The sequence below is a fragment of the Gasterosteus aculeatus genome, chromosome 18 (assembly GCF_964276395.1).
Source record: "Gasterosteus aculeatus chromosome 18, fGasAcu3.hap1.1, whole genome shotgun sequence".
Classification (NCBI taxonomy): Eukaryota; Metazoa; Chordata; class Actinopteri; order Perciformes; family Gasterosteidae; genus Gasterosteus; species Gasterosteus aculeatus.
The window spans coordinates 6,819,008-6,839,710 of NC_135706.1; the positions used below are offsets into that span (position 1 = coordinate 6,819,008).

A 20,703-nucleotide genomic window follows, 5' to 3' on the forward strand; every position below is an offset into this window, starting at 1 on the left:
AGCGCCAACAACAACTCACCCGCTCACAGTCAGTCAGTGTACCACAGTCTGCGGGTGCACGAGAGAGACCCTACGACCTTCTCTGCCTAAAGACACAACAAATGACACAGCCACCTCCTCCACGTTGAGGGGCTTTTGAGCAGCGTATCATGAGATGCCCTCGGCTGTAAGGAGCCGCTTTTGGAATCCGGTGTCCATTTACTGATGCAGTCTGGGATCAGGGTGGTGGTGGTGGTGTGGTTGGTGGGGGATACTGATCTCGCAGGCACCTTGGCATCACACATCTACCTTGTATCGAGCTACGGTAATAAACAAGGTGTTGTTTGCAGGAGGGATTCAAACAAACACATTTGGATATCCAAGGAGTCAACGTTCCTTTAAGGTATCAAATGATGCTTAGACAACACAATCAATCACATATTTATATATGGGTTGAGCAATACCACGTTCGTTCCTCTCCCTCCGTGCGACTCAGCCACTTCCACAAAGCTGTGTAAGTCGATCTGGCCTTTCCGACAAGGGAAGGCCCTATTAAGAGCCAACCAGGGGCGCCCATGGGAGCCAGGAGGGAAAGTGTCCCACCCCCCCACCACCACCCGGGTCAGCGTCATAACATTACTCATGAAACATTCACAACTCTATGTGGCCGGGAGGCTCCAATTGGCAGAGACCCGATCGCCCCATAACAGGAGATGAGGTCCTATTGGTGTGGTGGAAGAGAGACTGGAGAGGGACGGCAGGCAGGCGAGGTTATTTAATCGATCGATCCAGGCTGTCCGCAGCCCGCAGTCGAGGGCAACGGACTACAGAGTTTAGGAAGACGGTTATTCTTCTCCGAGTGGCAACAGTTAGAAGTTGTGTTTTGATGTATAAATATGTTTAACTAAGGTACTGCCCAGGTTTAATTAAAATAGCAGTTTGGAATCGTTCTGCCTGCACAATAGCAGTATGGAGATGAATGCGGGTTGGAAACATTTCATTAGAAAAGGTAGATGCCAGCGTCACATTTGTATGGCTTCTGTCCTGCTGGTGAAGATGAACCACTGCCTCAGTCTCAAGCCTTTCGCAGACAGCATCATTTCGGTTTCAACCTCATAGCGTTTTGCATTAAGGCCCAAAAGTTTGGTCTCATCGTACCAGAGCACGTTTGCTGCATCTCCCACATGGCTTGTGGCAAACTCCAAACAGGATTTCTTAGGGTTTACTTCCAACGGCAGCGTTTTCTTGGCACTTTTCCATAAAGGTCAGATTGACCTGTAGACAGATTCCCACCTCAGCTGTAGATCTTCGCAGCTCTTCCAGAGTTACGATGGGCCTCTCGGTTGCTTCGGATTCATTTATCCCACGTCCGGCTTGTCAGTTTGGGTGGACGATCTTCTCTTTAGGTAGGTTTGTTTTTTGTCATATTCTTTCAATGTTTTTGATGGTGGATTTTAACGGTGCTCCGTGAAATGTTTCATAAGCTACCCTGCGTGCATACTTGGCTACAACTTTATCCCTCAGCTGCTTGGTCTTCATAAATTTGAGAATAATTTTTAAATCCATGTAAACCTTCCAAATGGTTTATTTTGTGTCCATTGAATAACATTCCAATGAAATACTTATGTGAGGTACTGTAGCTTTTTAGCTTGCTAAATAACTGCCGCTAATTTGGTTTTCAACTTTTTAACTACTTTCCTGTGGTTTTGAATCTGACATGTGGTGAACGGTGTAGGTTTATCTGAGCCAAAGAGATTTGTGAGAGCAGTGAAAGTGAATGCCAGTAAGTGTCGAGGGTCCTTTGTGAATTAACTTTCCTCTCAAGGTCGATATACATGGATGTCAACAGCACTCCCAACGTTGCGTACTTCAAACCAAATATTGCAAACGTGATCAACATGTGTCAAAACTGCTTTAATAAATAACTGGGATGATTTAGAACAATGAAACATCCACTGAAATAATGGAACCCTTTCTATAAAATTAACGTATGTCCCTTGAAGAATAAAATGTATACAATATGCATATTCAGCTTTTAACACCAGCAGTGATGCATCTTTAATTCTTTATTTTGCTGTGTCCCATTTACAGAAAATACGATGCCGGTTTGAGACAATGACATGATATGAAAAAAAATTGCTCGTTTTGAACGGAGTTGGTATCTTCCAAAAAAAAAAAAAAAAAAGTGTAGCAAAGACATCTGCAGATATTGTTCCCTTCATTAAAGCCTTTAAACCAAACAAAGCCTATGAATGTCAACATTTGAACTACTGTCGTCCATATGACACGTCATGGTGGACTGATTTGTTTTTTTTAAGCCTCCAATAAAGTGTTTTATTCCAGCAATCTCCATGATAGCAAAGCAAGACAAGGAGAGCGGTTTACTCAGGCGAATAAAACACGCCACTATACACCACACAGTTTTAAAGAGTTACTTTCCTTGATAGCGAAAACAAACCAAGCGCATAAAAGATGACCATTGACTATTACAAATAATGCAATACTCATTACATAAAGGCACCTGAAACAAAAGGATTTGTGATGGGTTCAGAATATGGTTAGATAACTTTTTAGGGCTATAATTTTCTTAGATTTGACAACTCTGCCCACCAAAATCTACAGCTACATCTCATTTTTAACCAAATCCTGATTAAACAACCAAACAAGGAGTTAAAAATGATTAGGGATATAGTCTGGATCCAATATTGAAGTGGATGGCTGCTCTGCTTTCAAATGGCAGTAGATCAGGAGCAAGTTGCATTTTATGTCACACACCTAGTTGTGTTGTCCCAATGGGCGCTTCAATAGGCCTAGTGTGACATCACTGATGGAGGGGCGGCCATAAAATGTTGATATTAAAGAGCGGTGCAATTATCTGACCAATTGGTTTTACTTCCCCTTTCAACATGAGCATGTTAAAAATCAGTGTTGCAATCAAACTGAAATTCTAATTCATCCCCCTAATATTAATAAAGGTTCGCTCTATCGAAAAACATTGTGCAAAAGAATTGGGATTAATTTTTTATAATTCCTGCTGTCAAACTACTTTTGATCAAGATCAGTAGGTTAATATTGCCAGGCAGACAGAAGGCTAAAAGCAGATAGTGATGCTAGACCTTCTATAGCCAGGAAAATACGTTTTACCATTAACATTGTTATTGAAAGTGGGAATTCTCTGCCAGTATTTCATGGTAGGGGTACAGCGTTAAAGTTGAGAAGCTCCACTGATTTGTCCAACAAGTACTGCAGAAGGTCACTAATTCAACCTCATGACCAACCACTTATAAACCCTTCACAAATGCCTTCATGTGTGGTACCTTATTGTAAAGGTTCTTAACTTTGGAACTCTGGATATGAAGTGTTATAAAACGTGCCCATTTTGACAGGCATAAATAAAAGGAATGGCGTTGTAAAAAAAAAAATAAAAAAAATATTATTCACGATAATAACAATAATAATAATAATAATAATAATAATAAAAATGTGTGACTTGTCTTTAAGTTACTTATTTCAAATATACACAGCGACTCCTTTAGTATTTACACATATGTACAGAGTATTCATTTCTGTTTTGATCAAATACCTTGAATGGCGTTGCTGTGAAATTGAACTCTTTAGATGTACACTTCCCTTTGAGATTTTAGAACAAGGAGGTCAAACTGGGCAGCGCGACTTGGAGCCTCCGAACGGCCCTTTGAAAGGCACTTGCTACCAACTCAAATACTGCAAAAAAATTCTCAAACAGAGACAGGTGAAGAAAAAAAAAATAAAATAAGAAATGGAAGGCCACATAGTAGGCACTGGGGTTTCTGTCCCCTCTCCCCGCCAGGCCAAGTGTTTTGGTAAGGCTGGCGCATGACGGCCACAGGTGGATTGGGCAAAGCTGGAAAAAGACAAGGGGAGGGTTTCCTCTGCTGCCGTGGCTGCAACAGTGGTCCATGCCCCTCAACCCCCCCCCCCCCCCCCCCCCTTTAGACATTGAACAGGAGCCCACCGACAATTGAACAAAATCATAAACATCTGTAAACAAAAACAAAATCTTTATACAGTTTTTTTTTTTTCTCCTACTTTTCGATGATTCATCGTTTCCTAAATGGTACAATTATATTAAACAAAAATTGCAGGGAGCTTCTTCAGCCTCTTGAATAATTCAGCCCCTTCTGTACACTAAAGAAAAATAAGTGAACACTGAAGCAAAAAAGGATGTTCACTGGGCTCTAGCCTCCTGAATACAAAAGCTTTTCAGGTGACGGTGACAAAAACATGAAAACAAAGCAAAGAACGGCTTATTAAAACACAAAGCCACTTACTCTTCCCAAAAGTAGTCCAAAAATAAGAATAGTTGCTGCCGTGCAGCGTCTCTCGCTTTCCACATTGTGAGTCCTTTGTTATACACAATGGTCTCGGAGGCCATTTTTCCAGCGGTTGTCTTTGGGGCTGTAGCCTGGGGTCCGGTGGGGGTCTTTGAGGGGTGAACTGGAACTGTGCATGGTACAGATCACTTCCCCGCTGGACTGCACTGCAGTCTTGGAGTACTTATAAACTTGCTTTCCCGCCTCCGCTCCGCCGCACTCGTCCTCGAGCTCAAGCTCGCCTTCCGTCTCCTCCCCCTCGTCACACGTCCGATACGAGGGGCCCATGAGCTTTCTGCGCTCCTGCTCGGCGTCCCTGTTGCTTTCTTTGAGCAGCTGCTGCTGCTGCTGCTGTTGACGTCCCACGACGAGCCTGAGTGGCTGCCACTGGTTGTTCACGTTGTCGTCGGCAGCTGGCCGTGAGTTCCTCTCGCGCTCTTTTCTCCGTTTGCGTGTCCACCAAACACAGACGATAATGCAGAACAGGCAGAGCAAACAGAACAGCACACATAGCAGAGGCACCCGGTAATCTACTGACATCGAGAAAAAAGGAGAACAAGGAATAGAAATCAGTAGAGGTGGTGAGGATGCTACGGAGGAACCGAGCGAGGCCCAAAACAAAGCCCTGGTGGAACACCCTTGTTGATTATTACTCACCTACGGAGGGGGCCATGACCTGCGTTTCCACTTTGACCTCAACGACTGCCAGCATTATGGTACTGTTGTGTCGCTTGGACAAGGTACCGACTATGGCGCTGGCCGCCTGCTGGATCAGACTGTGGTCCGGTAGATCCTCCGGCTGGAAAGACTGACCACCACACGTACAACACACAAATTAAGAGGGCGGGGAAATGTCACAAAAACTATTCACAAGAGTTCAAGGGAAACTGGGAGAGGGATCAGAAATGGAATCAGTCCCAGGATATTGCAGGAAGATCAACGTATCAATATGGTGCGTGTGTGTGTGTTCTAGGCTAAGAACAAGACAATGACGATTATTCACTTACAATAGCCACTTCTACAGCATCCTGGTTGGAATGAGAGAGGGCACACAAAAGCAGAAGGGCGTGGTCTTTTGCCAAGCTTCGGGTGTCAGGAAGATACCTCAGCTCATAGCAGATGTTCTGCACCGTTGTTCCCTGAACGCACACACAATCAGGAACAATACAAAAAAACCACAGCCTGAAAATGTGTTTGCAACTTCAACAGCAAACACTTCTATGAAAGGGGAACTCACTTGTGGAACTTTGTCTCGGTTGAAGACAAGTGTTATGCGGCCACAGCTGTTGTCCAAATGCCCGGTGTTTGGCTGGCACTTGGTGGTCGCTTCTGGAGAGGACGGTCCGGCCCTGGAACAAACCCCCCACTGTTGGCAAGGCGGGGAGAAACACGTCAGGTAGCGGTGCTCCAGGCACTCTTGTCCAGCTGGGCAGGTCTGCTGTTTCGGGTCCTGGGCGGAAGACGGAAGCATGCAGGAACGGCGACCACACAGCACCTGTCACAAAGAAATGGTTTATTTATACATGTGGTGTTGCCCTGCAGCTTCCTCATCATGGCAACCATGGCAAACGTAAACTGGTTTTGTCCAACAATTAGGTTTAAGAAGGTTACCTTTGTGCAGTCTGCTTTGCCATTGATGCAATGGCAGCTGTTGCACTCTTCCTCCCACTGGCTGCCATGGGGGAACTGCAGCCCTGCATAGTGGCAAGTCCTCCCAAAACCTATGACTACAGACAGACGGGTTATAGTTCTCTAGCAGGAAGGAGACATTGATGAGCGGCCGCGTCAACTACAGGACGAGAATAAAGATGTACTTACATTCTTGGCATCGGGCTCCCGTTCTACCAAGTGGACAGATACAGCGAAAACCGTTGATCTCGTCCACACAAGTGGCACCGTAGGCACAAGGTGAAGACTGGCACTCGTTGATGTCTGAAGAGAAGTTGGATTTAAGTGTTAGACTAGTAAGCCTTTATTGTGAAGGCCCGATCTCGCCACACAAAAATTTGTACCATATCTTTGCAAAATCAAACCCTCATGAATTTATATCTACGTTCAGATAGAATCACTATTCAGACAGACGTTTAAAGGTCACTCTCAAACGTGGCTAAAAGCCGACCAATATTTTGTGAGGACTGTATTTTCCTTGTATCACCAATGCTGTCAATCATCACATGACCCCTCAGATTCGGCTCGGGGTCCCTTGGGGGAAATAGCAGCCAGTCAAAATCAAAAACCTCCAGTTTGGGCTAAATTAATCAGAAAGCCATTTATTGGACAAAACAGAGCATTGCATGTTTAAAATCACCACATATATTAAATTGTGCACAGGTTTGTCCACCGAGCCGTCACTAATCCGAGCGGTTCTTTGACCGCCGCATATCGATTGTTCCTTCCTGACAAACACACCAGTGAGAGCCCGGCCATTGTCATCCAGATTCCACATGAACACCGTCAGGATGAGAATTCTCAAACACAAGCCTGACAGAAAAGGTGAACTCTATCCGGCCGAAACAAAAGGAGCAGAGAAGAAGAATTTCAGGGTCACTGGGTAATTTGTCTTCTGTGTGTGTTTGACTGTGAGTATGAAGGAGGGACGACCCCTGACCTCGGAGGCCTTAGAGGACCAAGAAAAAGGGAGAGGGCGGCGTACCGGTCTTAAAGGTGTCAATGTGTCCATCACCTCCTTGTCACCCTTTTCCCTTTCGGTCCCGCCCTGCTGCACCTATCATCCATCCTCTTAATCACACTCTGCCTCCCTGGCAACGTTAGCTTCTTAGAACGAAGCATCTAGAATCAGGAAAAGCAACCTCACAAAGCAATTCCATCACTCACTGATTCGGCAGTCTGGTCCAGCGAATCCCGGAGCGCACTCGCACCGAAACCAGTTGACTCCATCCACACAGATGCCGCCATTGTAACTGAGAGAGGAAAGAAATAGACGATTAGAGGAGGCCACACAAGAGCCACATCCTTTCCAGCTGTAACAAAGCACATCGTTTTTGTGCGTGTGTGTGTGTGCGCGCTGGTGGGAGGAGAAACAGGAGGATAGGGGGAGGGTGGGGGGGTCACAAGGCTCAATTCAACTCATCAATACAAGCCTCAACCTTTCAGATGCTAATTGGCGTGTCCAGTCCCTCCCCTGGTCTCCTCTCATCATGCTTCTCCTTCCATCTCCTCTCAAAGCCCATGTCCCCTCCCTCAGGTCGCACGGGAAGAATGGACACAAACACCACCACCCCCCCCCCCCGTGCATTCACCATGGGGTAGGTGGGACTCCTCCCCCCCCCTTCAGAGAACCTCTCTCCATCTCTCCCTGTCCTATTCAACATGTGACCCCCTCCCTCCTCTGAGAGATGCTCCTTTGAGGCTTGGTTTCAGGACAACTTCTCCTGATTTTAGTGGCCCTTCACCCCTCCAGCCTGCAGGGTCTGTGTGAAGCGTGGAGATGAGGGAGACAGGAATAAAAGGGAAGGGGGGGAGGTTTGGCTGCGGCAGGGAGCTGTACTTACCATGGATGAGGGCTGCAGTCGTTTATATCTGAAGAAAAGAAAAAAACATTGTCACGATGTGCAGGCTTGAACCAATTACAGGTTCTCTTTTACTTGAAATAGTGTGACATTTAGAGCACTTTTATTTAGATTATGTTGGCGCTGGGCTTCAATGGCAGAATATTGTAGACCAGGATATATTCAATACGTTGCGTTGGTTATAAGATAAAATGACATACATTCACAGTGGGCACGAAACGGGATAATAACTACAGAATAGCCAAGAGCAGGCTGACTTATGTCAGTTACAGGCAGAGCACCATAGAGGGACTAACTTTGGCCACAGGTGGGGCCTTCCCAGCCCTCTTTGCAGATGCAGGTGAAGGTGTCGCCTCCTCCCACACAGGTTCCCCCGTTGGAACAAGGGCCGGAGGCACACGTGCTGTTCCTGGCTGTGGGAAGAGAGAAAGCCTCTGTCAGTGATCATCTTAAAAGTAGAAAACAGTGTAAACAATATACTTAGGCAATACATTGGGGTTTGCACAATAAAACTGATGTTCCCTGAATTCTGCACCTGGGGTCCAGAGTAAAAGTTGTTTGCTATATTTCGCAAAATCAAAAATGAGAACCTTGATTTTTTTGTGATTTGGAGGTGTTATTAAGAATGTGGCATTGAATCGAAAGTAGTTACACCGTAACAGTGCAGCAGTAGTACAGTGATTCTTGAATGAAATGTGTGACCCTTACGATTGTTTGACGTGTACTTATTCCTAAATACCTGAATTGATTTAACAGCCCAACATTCTTTGCAGTGTCCATGGAAACACCTTTTGTATCATTGTGAATGCGGTGTTAGAATCCAACAGGTTAAATTAGCCCCGTCCCAGACATCTGAAGCACAGCGCACATCTCTGTCGCTTGGCCTATTTGAACCAGACGCCACCCTGAGGCCTCACCTGTGTTGCACGTGTTGCCTCCCCAACCAGGTGGGCAGGCACAGCGGAAGGCGTCCCCGTGGTCGTAGCATGTGCCTCCGTTACTGCAGGTGGTTGCGTCACACTGACTCTCGCCTGGGCAGGAGTGAAGAGAAGCACACAGGTCACAAACCATCATTCTTATGACCCAACACACAAAGACCTGGAGGCCCCGTCGGAGTCGGGCAGCGAGCTACGGACGTAAACACACACGTTAACGCGGAGTCGGCGTAACTCACGGGAATGGCAGGTCTTGCCCTTCCAGCTGTCGGCACACTGGCAGTAGAAGTCGTTCACCAGGTCGACGCAGCGGCCGCCGTTCTTACACGGGTTGTGTCTGCACTCGTCCACATCTGGAGAAAAGGTGCACGCGGTTAGATCTTTCACCAGCTGTTATTTAACGCAAAAGACAATCGAAGGCGAGTGGGCCGAAGCGGTACCGTCACGCGGGCAGGTTTCTATAAAGAATAGCATCGAAAGTCTGCAAGAGCAGAATTCGGATGGGGAAGGACTCACTGAGGTCGCACAGTTGACCCTCCCAGCCATCGGGACAGAAGCACTGAAAGGAGTTCACTCCATCAATGCAGGTGCCTCCGTTCCCACAGCGGTTGTCGATGCAGTCGTTAATATCTGAAAAAGGTCACGGGGGGGATGAAGGGATTTAACACTTTCAGCTGCACAATACTCACACTGCACTAACATTGAGTTTAAATCCTCCCTTGACCATTTTTTGAAGAACGTAGGCTCTAAAATGCATCATAAACCATCCATATTAAAACAGATAGAGGAGGAAGTTAATAAATAAAGAGTCTCTACGTACTTTCATGACAGTAGATGCCACTGAAACCCAGATCGCACATGCAGGTAAAGTTGCCCTCCGGCTGGCTGATGCAGCGTCCCTGTGGACCACAAACGTTGGACGAGATGTGCCGCACCCCAGCGGAGTCGTTGGTTGCCACGGCAATCGTGCAGCTGTCAATGACTGCAAGTTAAAAAGGATTTTCAAAGAAGGTTAAAATTCACAACTCGTCTCCCACGTAGTGGTTAAACCCCGTTTCCTCATTGCAGACGACTTCAGGCACCTTGACACGGAGCGGTTTGGCAGTTCTCCTTGAGCCGCTCACACGTCTTCCCCTCGAAGCCTTCGGGACATGCGCAGTAGAAGTCCTCGTCCATGCTGTAGCACTCGGCCTCGTTCTCACAAGGGTTTGGATCACAAGCATCTGAGGGGGTCCAGCCATTGATCTGAGGAAATAAACAGGAGACAAAGATATGCATTTACAATAGTCAGTAGAGGCATACAGAGGAACGAGAGGTTATTTTGGTTTAATGGACCTTTGATGAACTTTATTGTTCGGACTCAGTTTAGCCGCTTAGTGAGTCAGATCTGAAAACCAACATTACACTTCTCACCCACCAAACGACATTACTGGTGGGTTTGCATGTAAAGACAGCTGGTGTGTAGCTGGACATATTTCACTTTGACATTTCTTTTCACTAAAGTTCGTACATAAATGACAAATGTGTGTACATGAATTAAATACTTGAGAGAACACTTCAAGATTGAAATAACCACATGGTGAGGCCTAACGGTTAAAAAAATTAAATAAATAAAAGAAAGGAAAAGTAGTTTCAATTCATTTGAAATTCAACAACTTCCAACACACCCCTTTACAAATGCTTCCTTACAAATTACAGCTCTGTTAAAGCTCTCGGTTCCTCCATTGATTGATTATTAAAACAAGTTACAAGTGAATTAGCAACAGAGAGCTGATCAGGTCTGTGCAGGTGAGCGGCTTAGCTCGGCTCAAGCTACCGCTGCGGTTCAGAACAAATGGAAGGTAAGTGGACGACCAAGTAAGCCTCAAAAAGTTTCCTAAGCTCATCAAGGGCATCCACGCATTTTGCGTTTAATCTTGCAAGATTATTCGGAGACCTGAGCCACGCGGAGCGGGAAAGTAAGCGAGACGCTGAGCAGGCCCGAGAAGGACGGCCCATTATGAGGGAAAATATTGACGCTGGTCCGACATCACGCAGGGACGCGGTGAACATAAATCATCCGTCGTACCACCGTGACGGAGGCCGCCGTGACATATTTTTTTGCCATTTTTAACATGCAGCAATAACGGTGGGAGTGAAAATCACCCAGTTTCTGTAAACAGAAGCCTGCTGTGCATAAACTCCAGGTCGAAACCTTTTGCCATTTAAGGCGCTGAAAGAAGTCGGAGTAGGGCAACAGGGTGGGTTAAGTCAGCGGTCACACTGTTTATTTTACTCCGTGTCACGGCCAGATACACTTTTTCATGTGTGTGGTCAGGGACGCGTGTCTGAGGGCAACGGCATCAATAAATCTTCAGTGCATTAAGTCAACTGTTTGGACTGTTTCAGTGTAGCAGACAGGTCGGGAATTTGGATAGGCACATAATTTACGTGTTAAGCGTAAATAGATTCAGCGACAGAAGGGACCTTGGAATATGGCTTTTACCCTCAAAAGGCTGTTACTGGACTTTTACAGAGCTTGAAGGTGGAAGGGTTTCTATGTTGTGATGTAAAATATGTAAATAAAAAGCTTTAAAAGACCCTAGTTTACTGGATCTGTATCAAGAGAGACTTGAGGTCAACTCGGAGCAGAAAGGTCAATGGGTCTGTGGTGGGAGTCGGCGCAAAGGAGGTACGAAAAAGCCAGAATTCCACAAGGGAGCAAACGGATGAACAAGCTTCCAGCGACTTGCTGGACTCATTTTCAAGAGATTCTTTGAAGACAACGACAACAGCTGCACTACTGCTAGTTAGAATACCAGGAGTTGGGGGGGGGGGGACATGTAGTTATTTTACACCACCAAAGAGGCATCGTCAATCATTTCCACCGGACAATTGTATCAAGACCGGACGATGTCAGAACGTTTTTTAACCCAAATGTCTAAAGATATGCTTGTGTATGCGCGGCAGACATACATTTACATTTCCGTGCTTTAAAAGAAATTAGTACTCTTTTTGGTTTGTCTAAATAAAAGATGTGTGAGAAACAAAAGGACTAAATCCATGTAGCATTGTTACATGATCAAGTAAATGTGGCTTTTTTTCCCCTCAGCATTTCCTTATGGACTCAATTTGATCTTATTACTTCTGAAGATGTCATTTAGATCACAAATGCCAAAAACACTATTTCCTAATCAAACATCTGTGGACTAGACGCTACTCAGGGAAATATGATGCATAGCAGCGGCACTACTGGGAAGGGATCTACACCGTGCCATCGCAGGCTTGAGGGCTCTGTAGTAGGCAGGCAGAAATCCAGCGTCACCTCAATCAGAGAGGCTCATATTTATAGGAGAGATGCTAAAACAGGATTGGCTCCTGACCAGCAATGTCCTCCATTCAGGACCCAAGAGATGCAGTGAAGTGTCAGTTTCCTCACTGCTAACCTACATCAGCCTCAAACACACACCTCAAATATTAAAAAGGCTGCAGCAAGGACAGAAGGAGTTTGCAATGAAAAGCAGGCTTGGCTTATTTGGCTTGGAACATATTAAACTAGGACGATCTTGATTTGACGACGTATTTGCACTGCTTGTGTACATTTTAAAAAACAAATAATCTTTGCATTATTAGTATTACAACTGTCTTGTCACTAAGTCATTGTCACCAAGTTTATGGGTTGCTAGGAACATCATGGCACTCTTTATGGCCGTAGATGTCCACAGGGAGCATCCTCTGTTGCATCTCCATGTTCATCTCATACATAGAGTTGCTTGAGCAGGTATTTTCTTCACATCACTGTTGGTTCCTAAAATCGCACAACAGCAATATTGATTGAAGGTCAAATAGCTCCTCCAGTGAACACTGTGGATTTAGCATAACCAACTCCAAAGCTTTTCGGTATTTGTGGCAGCCCATGTGTCAGTGACTCAGTCCCAAGGCAATCAAAAAATAAAATAAAAAATCAAAAGCTACTAAATCTAAACCATCCATGATCCTTTCCAATGTGACTCACCTCACACAGCTGTCCGGCAAACTGTGGTGGGCATTGACACACGAAGCCATCCAGCACTGCGTGGCACTGGCCGGCATTCTGGCACGGGCTGCTGTCACACTTGTTCTTACGGATTTCACAGTGAGAGCCCACAAAGCCTGGAGGACACTGGCAGTGGTGACCCCTCTGGTCCTCCTAAAAGAAGAAACCAACAGCAACGACAAACATCTTTGGTGCACAAACTTCGTGGGCATCTCCGGGATATATTTGGTCGGCAGCGACTGGAACACAGTGATCCAAACGAAAACATTCATACCTTGCACGTTCCTCCATTCTGGCACTGACCGTGGCAGCCGTTGAGGTCTGAAGAAGAAGGCTTTATCAGACATTATGAAAAACATAAAATATGCATCACCTTATCCAAACCAAGTAGGATCTACAATGTGGGATGCGCACAGATCAGGTTAAAGTTTGGAAAAAGAAATGACTAGTGAAGCGAATAGAGAGCCAGGTGAACCTTGCATAGATTGGAACTGGGCATGCAGTGGATCCTCAGCAAGCAACTGTGCATGCGAGTTCAGTCACGATGATTCGTTTTGCCAGGACAAAAGAGGAGCGTGGTTACCACATGTGGGGAAGCAAGTGATGCTAAACTACACCCATTGTAGTGAGTCCAGGAAGTGAGCGGAGACGTTTGAAAACAGCGGAAATTTAGGTGACTTTTAAAAAAAATTAAATAAAAAAATAGGGAAGAAATACTGACTGATGTCACAGTTTTGTCCGGACCATCCACGAAAACAGTTGCAGTAATATCCTCCAATAAAATTTTTGCAAGCGAAAGCGTTCACGCAGGGCTTTCCTGCACACTCATTTGCATCTGTAAAGGCAGGAAGTACAAGGAGACCAAGTCCATCAATGGAAACACCAACCAAGAAGAGGATAAAGAGAAAGCAAAGAGACCAGAAACCCCAACTGGTTATTTGGTTAGTCATCTCAACCTTTGCTGAACCAAAACTTTATGGTATTGGTAATAAAAAAAAAAAAAATAGATCACTGGACTAACCCTTAAACATGTTTTTAAAAGTTTGTTAAATAACAGAATAATTTAATGCATAGCTACTAGGAACGCAAATAAAATTTTGTTTAATTTATAAATAAGTCTATTAATTTGTGTTAGTTTGTGCCCATCGAAAACTCAAATTATAAGAAAACACACACACAAGTAGCACATTTTAGAAGCTGGAAGATTATTTTGTCTTTGAGACAAATTACAGAGCGTCCAGGTGTTTTAAAAGGTTACAGGTCACACACACACACACACACACACACACACACGTCTTCTCTCTGAAACCCTAAACTGTGCACGCACGCACACGCACCAGGTAAGATAGGAGGCCGATAGCTGCCTGTAAGCCGAGATCAGAGCTGGTAAAACGACACTCGACTCTTGGGATCTTTTTCCTACCTTCAGCGCCACCAAACACACGCACACCCCAACTTTGTTTACCGGCTGCAATCCATTTCCTGGATTCACGCCAGTCACGTCCGCTTGTTGCGACGGGAGCCAAAATAAAAAAGGACGAATGCCCCCGCCAGTGACAAACAAACAGCCGGATATAGACACACTAGTAGCTCATAATGTCATTGAGAAGAAAAAGAAAAAAAAGGCACAGGGCAGCTGCCAGCCCATCCAGGATATTGATAGCTTGTACTCCCGCAATGGACCTCATGTTGCTCGCGGCCAATTTGAATCCAAAAACATATCCAAGCACGACGCGTGTGCCTGGGAGGTCATTTCATTTGGTGGAGGAAACGGAAAGAAACAAGAAAGAAATGCCTGCAAAAACACGCCTTCTCTGGAGAAATGAAGAGTGTTTTGCCAAAGAGCTGAAATCCTCAACACGCAAAGTAGGCCTATCGTTTCTCAACCGCCTCTGGTGAAATAAAAAATATTTTCTGTGTAGATATATCTCACCTATCTGGCAGGTCTTTCCCTCCCACTGTGGAGGGCACACACACTCAAAGCCGTCCTCCAGGTCGATACACGTTCCACCCTTAGCACAGGGACCGGAGGCACACTCGTCCAGATCTGAGAAGAAACACAGATCTCTACTTTAGCTCGTTTTTTTTCCCTTTTCTCATCACATTTGTTATGGAGTTGGACGATAAGCTTCATCGGGATGATGGGGAAGGGTATTAAAAAAGTGAGTTAGTGGATGAAAAAGAAGTCAGAGGGAAAGATGCCACTGTAAATCGGAGCATGGAAGCAGTGCTCACTGTCGGCACAGGTCGGCCCCTCCCATCCCGGCGGACACTGGCACTCGAACCCAGAGGGAACCTCGTGGCATCTGCCTCCGTTGGCGCAGGGGTTGGAAACACAGGCGTGATCAGCTGATGGAGGGAGGGAGGGAGGTGTGTTCAGAGAAGAAAACACCATTCTTTGTTCTTACAGAATCACATTTTGTTCTTTAGTCCTTTCCAGTAGCCTAAATCAGTGGTCCCCAACGACCGGGCCATGAAAAAAAGAAATATATATATATATATTTCTTTTTAAAATGACCGGATTCATTCCCAATTTCATGTGCATATCCCTCGACACATTTACCAAGCGCGTTTGTTTTTTCCCCCCAGCGTGTACTTGCATTATTTTGCCACAACAAAATCATTTTAGTAATGGCATCAAATTTTAAGAAGACAACAGTAGTTATTGGGAGAGGCCTTTCATCGGCGGCACAGCAGGTCTTCTTACCTATCTGGCAGGTCTTGCCAGAGTATCCTGGAGGACAGGCGCAGTGGAACTCGTCCGGTTCCGTGTTCATGCAGGTTCCTCCGTTGACACAAGGCTGGTGGCGACCACAGTAATTCAGATCTGGGGGAAGACGCATTTAGACACACAAAGACTGTAATTTGGTGATCTCACACATTAGAAAGCAAAGTTCCTCCATCTATATATTCCTCTATCCTGCTTGAATTATCTGTTAAAAAAACAGTCCATCACTAATAACTTGAGCACGTATCTAAGCATCAGCACACAGAGGTTTCTATCCAAAGTTCCCAGCAAGCAAGTCGGGATCCACCAGCCGTCAGTTTGGACCGTTGTGAAAAAGGTTGGGCGAATTGATTTTTTGCAGTTCTTATTCAGTATTAGAATGAATTGACTCCTATATGTCGCCTTTTCTTCCTAAAATGCTACATATAAACTCAACAAAACCCTCCACACTGTCCGGAGGCCAAAGGCCGGGTCACGCTAAAGGCTGGTGAATAAAAGAGCAGGGATCCGTCTCCACTGGAGCTCTTCTTAGGATGCGTTCATCCCCCAGAGAGTGCTCGCCGATGAAGGGATATGGGGGGGGGGGATCGTGTGTCTCTGCCGCTGCTCGGATGCCACAGGCAGTAAAACTATACAGCCGCTGCTCTCCAGTCAGAGGATTCAGACCTCATGGGAAGTCACGTTAAAGTACAATAAAACTATCATTTCTCTGACATTTTGAGCCTTGAATACTTCTATCATTGTCTTCTCTGTATTTGTTGATCATTTCATTCTAGAATACATTTATACAGGATATATTTTCCTAGAGACACGTCACTATGGAGACCGCTTGTTTCCAACAAGTACAGAACGTACAGCATCTCGTGTGGGAGACGATGCAAGGGAACAAAACCTCTCCCGTACCTTTATCGCACAGCAGGCCGCCCCAGTTCCTCTCGCAGTTGCACTGCCACTTGCTGTTGCAGGTCCCGTGGACGCAGCCGGGGTAGAGCACACATTCGTCGCAGAACTGACCCTGCCAGCCGTAGTTACACCTGTCAGAGACACAGACGCATAAATCCTTCCTCTCGCCCCCTTAACTGCGCTGAGGCTTCCCTGCTATACATTTGTTCATTTCTACGCAGCGTCTCTTAAATTGTCAGTCGCCAAAAAGGAGCTAGCGCAAAACATTTGACATTATGTGGTTTTATATTGTGAAAAAAGCAACTTTAGTAAATGGTTCCTTTTGAATAAACTTTAAATGAGGCATCAGCTCAAAATGTTCTTTACATATGTAAAAATGAAAATCCTTTACACTGAAGTAATTGTAAAGGACACAACACAGTTATCCTCTGTATATGTTGTCTAAGGGGAAAAAAAAAACCTTTGGAAAGGATGTTTAAAGGAGTTTTTTTTATTTTTTTAAAAGGGACGCAGAGAGCCTCCCGACGACAGTAGGGACACACCTCACACAGCTTCTGCTCTCGGGTCAACGGCTCGCACGGCCTCCGGGCCAACTGACCTTAGCTAAGGACACTCAAAGGCGGGGGGGGGTTAAGAATACTCCCAGCGGCTCCCGTGCTCGGGTAGACGGGCCACGACGCGGCAGGTTCACAGCGCTCGGCTATTCCGAGGCTGCCGTGCCGTCGGGCCAGCTGTCTTGACAATTGACTGCTATTTCGGAGCCTCGTGCAGACGGCACCGCTGTCCACCCGAGAGACTCGCCACGCTTTGTCTTCTTCAGGTGGTTCGGAGCGTCGACAATGGACCTGTCAAAAGAGGCGTTCCGTGGGTTCGTTCTTGGCCACGCTTGTATCACGATTACTCATCGGGCCTTGAATGGTGTAGGCGTGATGCTTCCGCTTCAGTCGGATTCCAACATCTTGGCACTCTGACACGTCAAAGTTTGCAAAGCGCTTAGAGTGGTAAAAAAAAAAAAAATTGTGTTGCAGTGCTTACCCAAATGACACGGCTGGCCTCCAACAGATATGTCCGGACAAGCCTAATGTGTGCGCTTGAAAAGCCTCCATGCAGTAGCGTGACTGCAGGCGCGTACCAGCTTTTGTGTTTCTTAACAGCCCTCGGCAAACCCCATAAAACTGATGAAATGAGGGCAGTGAAAGGAGGATTTAAAACCCGCTTTCTGTGACCTGAGGCGTCATCAGATTCATGCCCCTGCAGGAACATTCTTTACTGCCGTTCCTCTTATTCATGACTTTTCCTGTTGACTGGAACTTGAAATGTTGGGAAGAATAAACTGTGGCCTTCGGCGGCCTTTTCTGCTAAACGGAACCAGGTCCCGAAAAAATGTGAAGGTTTCCGAAAAAACGGTCATCCCCCCCAGTTATTCCTCGGCTCCGAGCCAAACCCGCCTTCCTGATAATGGGAGTCGATGGATCTTCGGATCTGGCGGGTGGGGGGAGGGGGGTCTACAAATGACGACAGGACGTAGCGCATCCTGGAAACGTGGACCTGCGGGGGCCGTTCCACGTCACGTTATCTAACTGCCACTTCCACTTGGGAAATGGACACAGCGCCGTGGGTTGTTCATTTCCTTTCCTGCCCCCCCCCTCTCAAGGAGCACCGCAATGCGGATGCGGAGGGGATATGACCATTCCCAGCACGTTTACCAGTGGTCAAATTCACAAACACCGACTATCTTACTTCCGCCAGAGAAGCGGATGAGATGCTTGGTATTCTGTGGAGGATTTCAGCGGGCTAAAAATACGAGGCAGGTATTGCCCTTTACTACTGAACAGAGGCGGCGATGCCCACCAGGGAAGAAAAAGGCAGACTCCGAAAAAACAACCACAGGCTATCACAGATGACTCAAACCAAAAGGAAAAAACACGTTTTTATAAATTACAAAACTGCATGTATGATATATGACCAATATAACACTGGTGAATCAAAGATACTGATGATAAAATGAGGATATATATAGTATAGTTGCACGAGACAGACGAGCTGGTCTTACTTGCATTCCCCCGGGACAGAGCAGTTGCCATGTAACAGGTTGCAGCCTTGCTTGCAGATCGCTGAGAAAAACCAAGAAGATGGAGAGAAATCATTTAAAAAGGTGGCAATTAAATTCCATTGGGAGACATGAACAATTACGTGTAAAGCGTGAAAACGCACAAAAGGGCCACAGAGGGGGGAGATAAGAAGGGAGCCAACGATACGGAAAGGAGGGAGGAGGAGAAGCTCATTTGTTTGCTATCTTTCTAACGAGACGTGGTAATTCATGGCGCCCCGTCCAGGGTTAGAAGGGGGGGGGGAGGGGGGGTAGACAACTTTATAGCCTTCATGTAAAACACAACCCCCTCTTAAACACAACACAGCCCCTCTCGTCTCATCACCCCACGTCTTCTAAAGGTCAGATTTATTGCGCCCCCCCTCCCCTCTCTGACACCACCCACAAGCACGACTCCAACGTTGCCACGTTTGAGCATAAGCAGGCAGCGGACTGCCTCTCCAGCGTGCTTTTTAAAAGGGTACTTGGAAATTTACTTAGGATTCATTCAAATGGAGGTTTCCAATGATTAGAGGAAATCCGATGACGTGTTTACGTATTTAACACAACTTTGCATTGCAAATAGAGGAATGACTTTACACCGTAGAGTTAAAGAATAGACAACTAACCTTGGTGTTAATTCATTAATTAAATGTTCTACTTTTTCTTTAAACTGCCACATTTCAAAATCATTAATATGTATATATAAGTGGCTAGTTAAATCCCCAAACTATAGTAGCCTAATGCATCTTTGTTAATGGAAAGAAACGCCAACAAGTGACTATCGTCATTATCTATTAATTAACCTCTAAAAAGAGACGGTCTCGATCGTTCTCAGCTCACCTTTCCTGCAGTCGGAGCCCATCCAGCCATCCAGGCACACGCGGGCCCCGGACGGCTCGCAGCGATAGTGGCCAAAGTAGTCGTCCCGAGGAACGCACAGCTTATTGCACTTGTTGCTGTAGTAGTTGTCGTTACAGCGGACTCGGATGCGGTACACGAGGCGAGCCACCGGCCCGTCGTGCAGGATGGTCTGCCATTGGTCGCCCGGGTTGATCATACCAGTGTGGATGCTGCGTTCGATCAGCAGCTCGTCCCCAACTGAAACAAATCAAGATAAAATCGTTTGCAGAAGACTCCCACTACCTGTACAATACAATCTAATAGTTCCTTTGAAATGTATGTTTAACACTTATTTTTTTGCTTTCGTGATCCAAACGGTGCCTTTTACGATAATTTTCACCAATCTTCCAAAGGAAAGAGTGTTTTCTTCTGCAAGTACTGGAGGTTTAAATTAGCAACTGTTTACCTTGACCTTTTTTTAACTATTTCACAAGTTTCCAACTTATTTCTGCTCCTTGCAGGTGGCATGCCTAAAAGTTTGCTTGGGATTAATTTACTCAATAATATCAGAATTTGAATTGGTGCATTAGTTCAAAATAGTTTCTCCATCTTTCCACAAAATGTTCAATAAAAACTAAATCAAAAAGGCCACCAGCAGCCACTGCATCTCGTAAAAATGTGTGATTTGGAAAACAACGTATCTGCGTAGCTCTGATGTAACGCCACTCCGCCACAGCAAAAGCGCTGCATTCTTACCGAGCAGACGCTTTGATTATCACGTTGTGTGCGCGCGTGTGGAAAGTACCCACTGAATTTTAAGTACGCAATTGAAATTCATTGTCTGCAAATTGATCCATTTTCTGCTGGTAGCACACATCGACGGCGTCTGTATGTGCACAGTCATGTCGAGAGGACGCTACCATTTAGCCTGTAGCACGCCAACGCTCACATCGGATTCAGTTTGCCTCCGCGGGGGCTCGCTGCAGCGAGACAAAGCAATCTTTATCGCAGTGAAATCGAAGCGAGCAAACAATCTGTGTGAAAATAAGGGGTCTGCTGAGATTTCCGCTTTCTCCCCGGCTTTGGGCTGCAATGCACATTTTGAAGAGAGCGAGCAGGGACACACACACACACACACACACACACACACACACACACACACACACAATCCTATGCTGGAGGACTGACACAATGTCAGACAGAATTAGGCAACAATAACAGAAATAACCCCGGTAGTTGCCAGATGGAGAACAATGGGCTCCGGGCCCAAACCGGGCTCTGCTGCATCGGTGTCTAAACACTGAGCCCGGCCGTCCAGGCCACTCCGCT

At 45.9% G+C, this 20,703-nt stretch overlaps 1 protein-coding gene across 4 annotated transcripts in view; it reads right to left on the minus strand.

Annotated features, from left to right (window-relative positions):
• Positions 1 to 1,872: 1,872 nt before the first annotated feature.
• The window catches only part of jag2b (jagged canonical Notch ligand 2b), a 35,339-nt gene continuing 16,508 nt past the window's right edge, over positions 1,873 to 20,703 (minus strand). Inside the window, exons 4-26 of one of the 4 annotated variants that reach the window (XM_040160667.2) lie at positions 19,375 to 19,632; positions 18,496 to 18,556; positions 16,443 to 16,573; positions 15,519 to 15,638; positions 15,047 to 15,160; positions 14,745 to 14,858; positions 13,533 to 13,646; positions 13,086 to 13,132; positions 12,791 to 12,964; positions 9,879 to 10,041; positions 9,617 to 9,778; positions 9,313 to 9,426; positions 9,036 to 9,149; positions 8,779 to 8,892; positions 8,158 to 8,274; positions 7,844 to 7,871; positions 7,167 to 7,252; positions 6,150 to 6,263; positions 5,943 to 6,058; positions 5,569 to 5,826; positions 5,339 to 5,470; positions 4,989 to 5,139; positions 1,873 to 4,864 (exon numbers count right to left, since the gene is read on the minus strand). In XM_040160667.2, coding sequence (XP_040016601.2) covers positions 4,368 to 4,864; positions 4,989 to 5,139; positions 5,339 to 5,470; positions 5,569 to 5,826; positions 5,943 to 6,058; positions 6,150 to 6,263; positions 7,167 to 7,252; positions 7,844 to 7,871; positions 8,158 to 8,274; positions 8,779 to 8,892; positions 9,036 to 9,149; positions 9,313 to 9,426; positions 9,617 to 9,778; positions 9,879 to 10,041; positions 12,791 to 12,964; positions 13,086 to 13,132; positions 13,533 to 13,646; positions 14,745 to 14,858; positions 15,047 to 15,160; positions 15,519 to 15,638; positions 16,443 to 16,573; positions 18,496 to 18,556; positions 19,375 to 19,632 — 3,299 coding nt within the window. In that variant the 3' untranslated portion in view covers positions 1,873 to 4,367. The remainder of the gene's footprint in view (positions 4,865 to 4,988; positions 5,140 to 5,338; positions 5,471 to 5,568; positions 5,827 to 5,942; positions 6,059 to 6,149; positions 6,264 to 7,166; positions 7,253 to 7,843; positions 7,872 to 8,157; positions 8,275 to 8,778; positions 8,893 to 9,035; positions 9,150 to 9,312; positions 9,427 to 9,616; positions 9,779 to 9,878; positions 10,042 to 12,790; positions 12,965 to 13,085; positions 13,133 to 13,532; positions 13,647 to 14,744; positions 14,859 to 15,046; positions 15,161 to 15,518; positions 15,639 to 16,442; positions 16,574 to 18,495; positions 18,557 to 19,374; positions 19,633 to 20,703) is intronic. The other 3 variants (XM_040160668.2, XM_040160671.2, XM_040160669.2) reach the window with 3 other exon arrangements.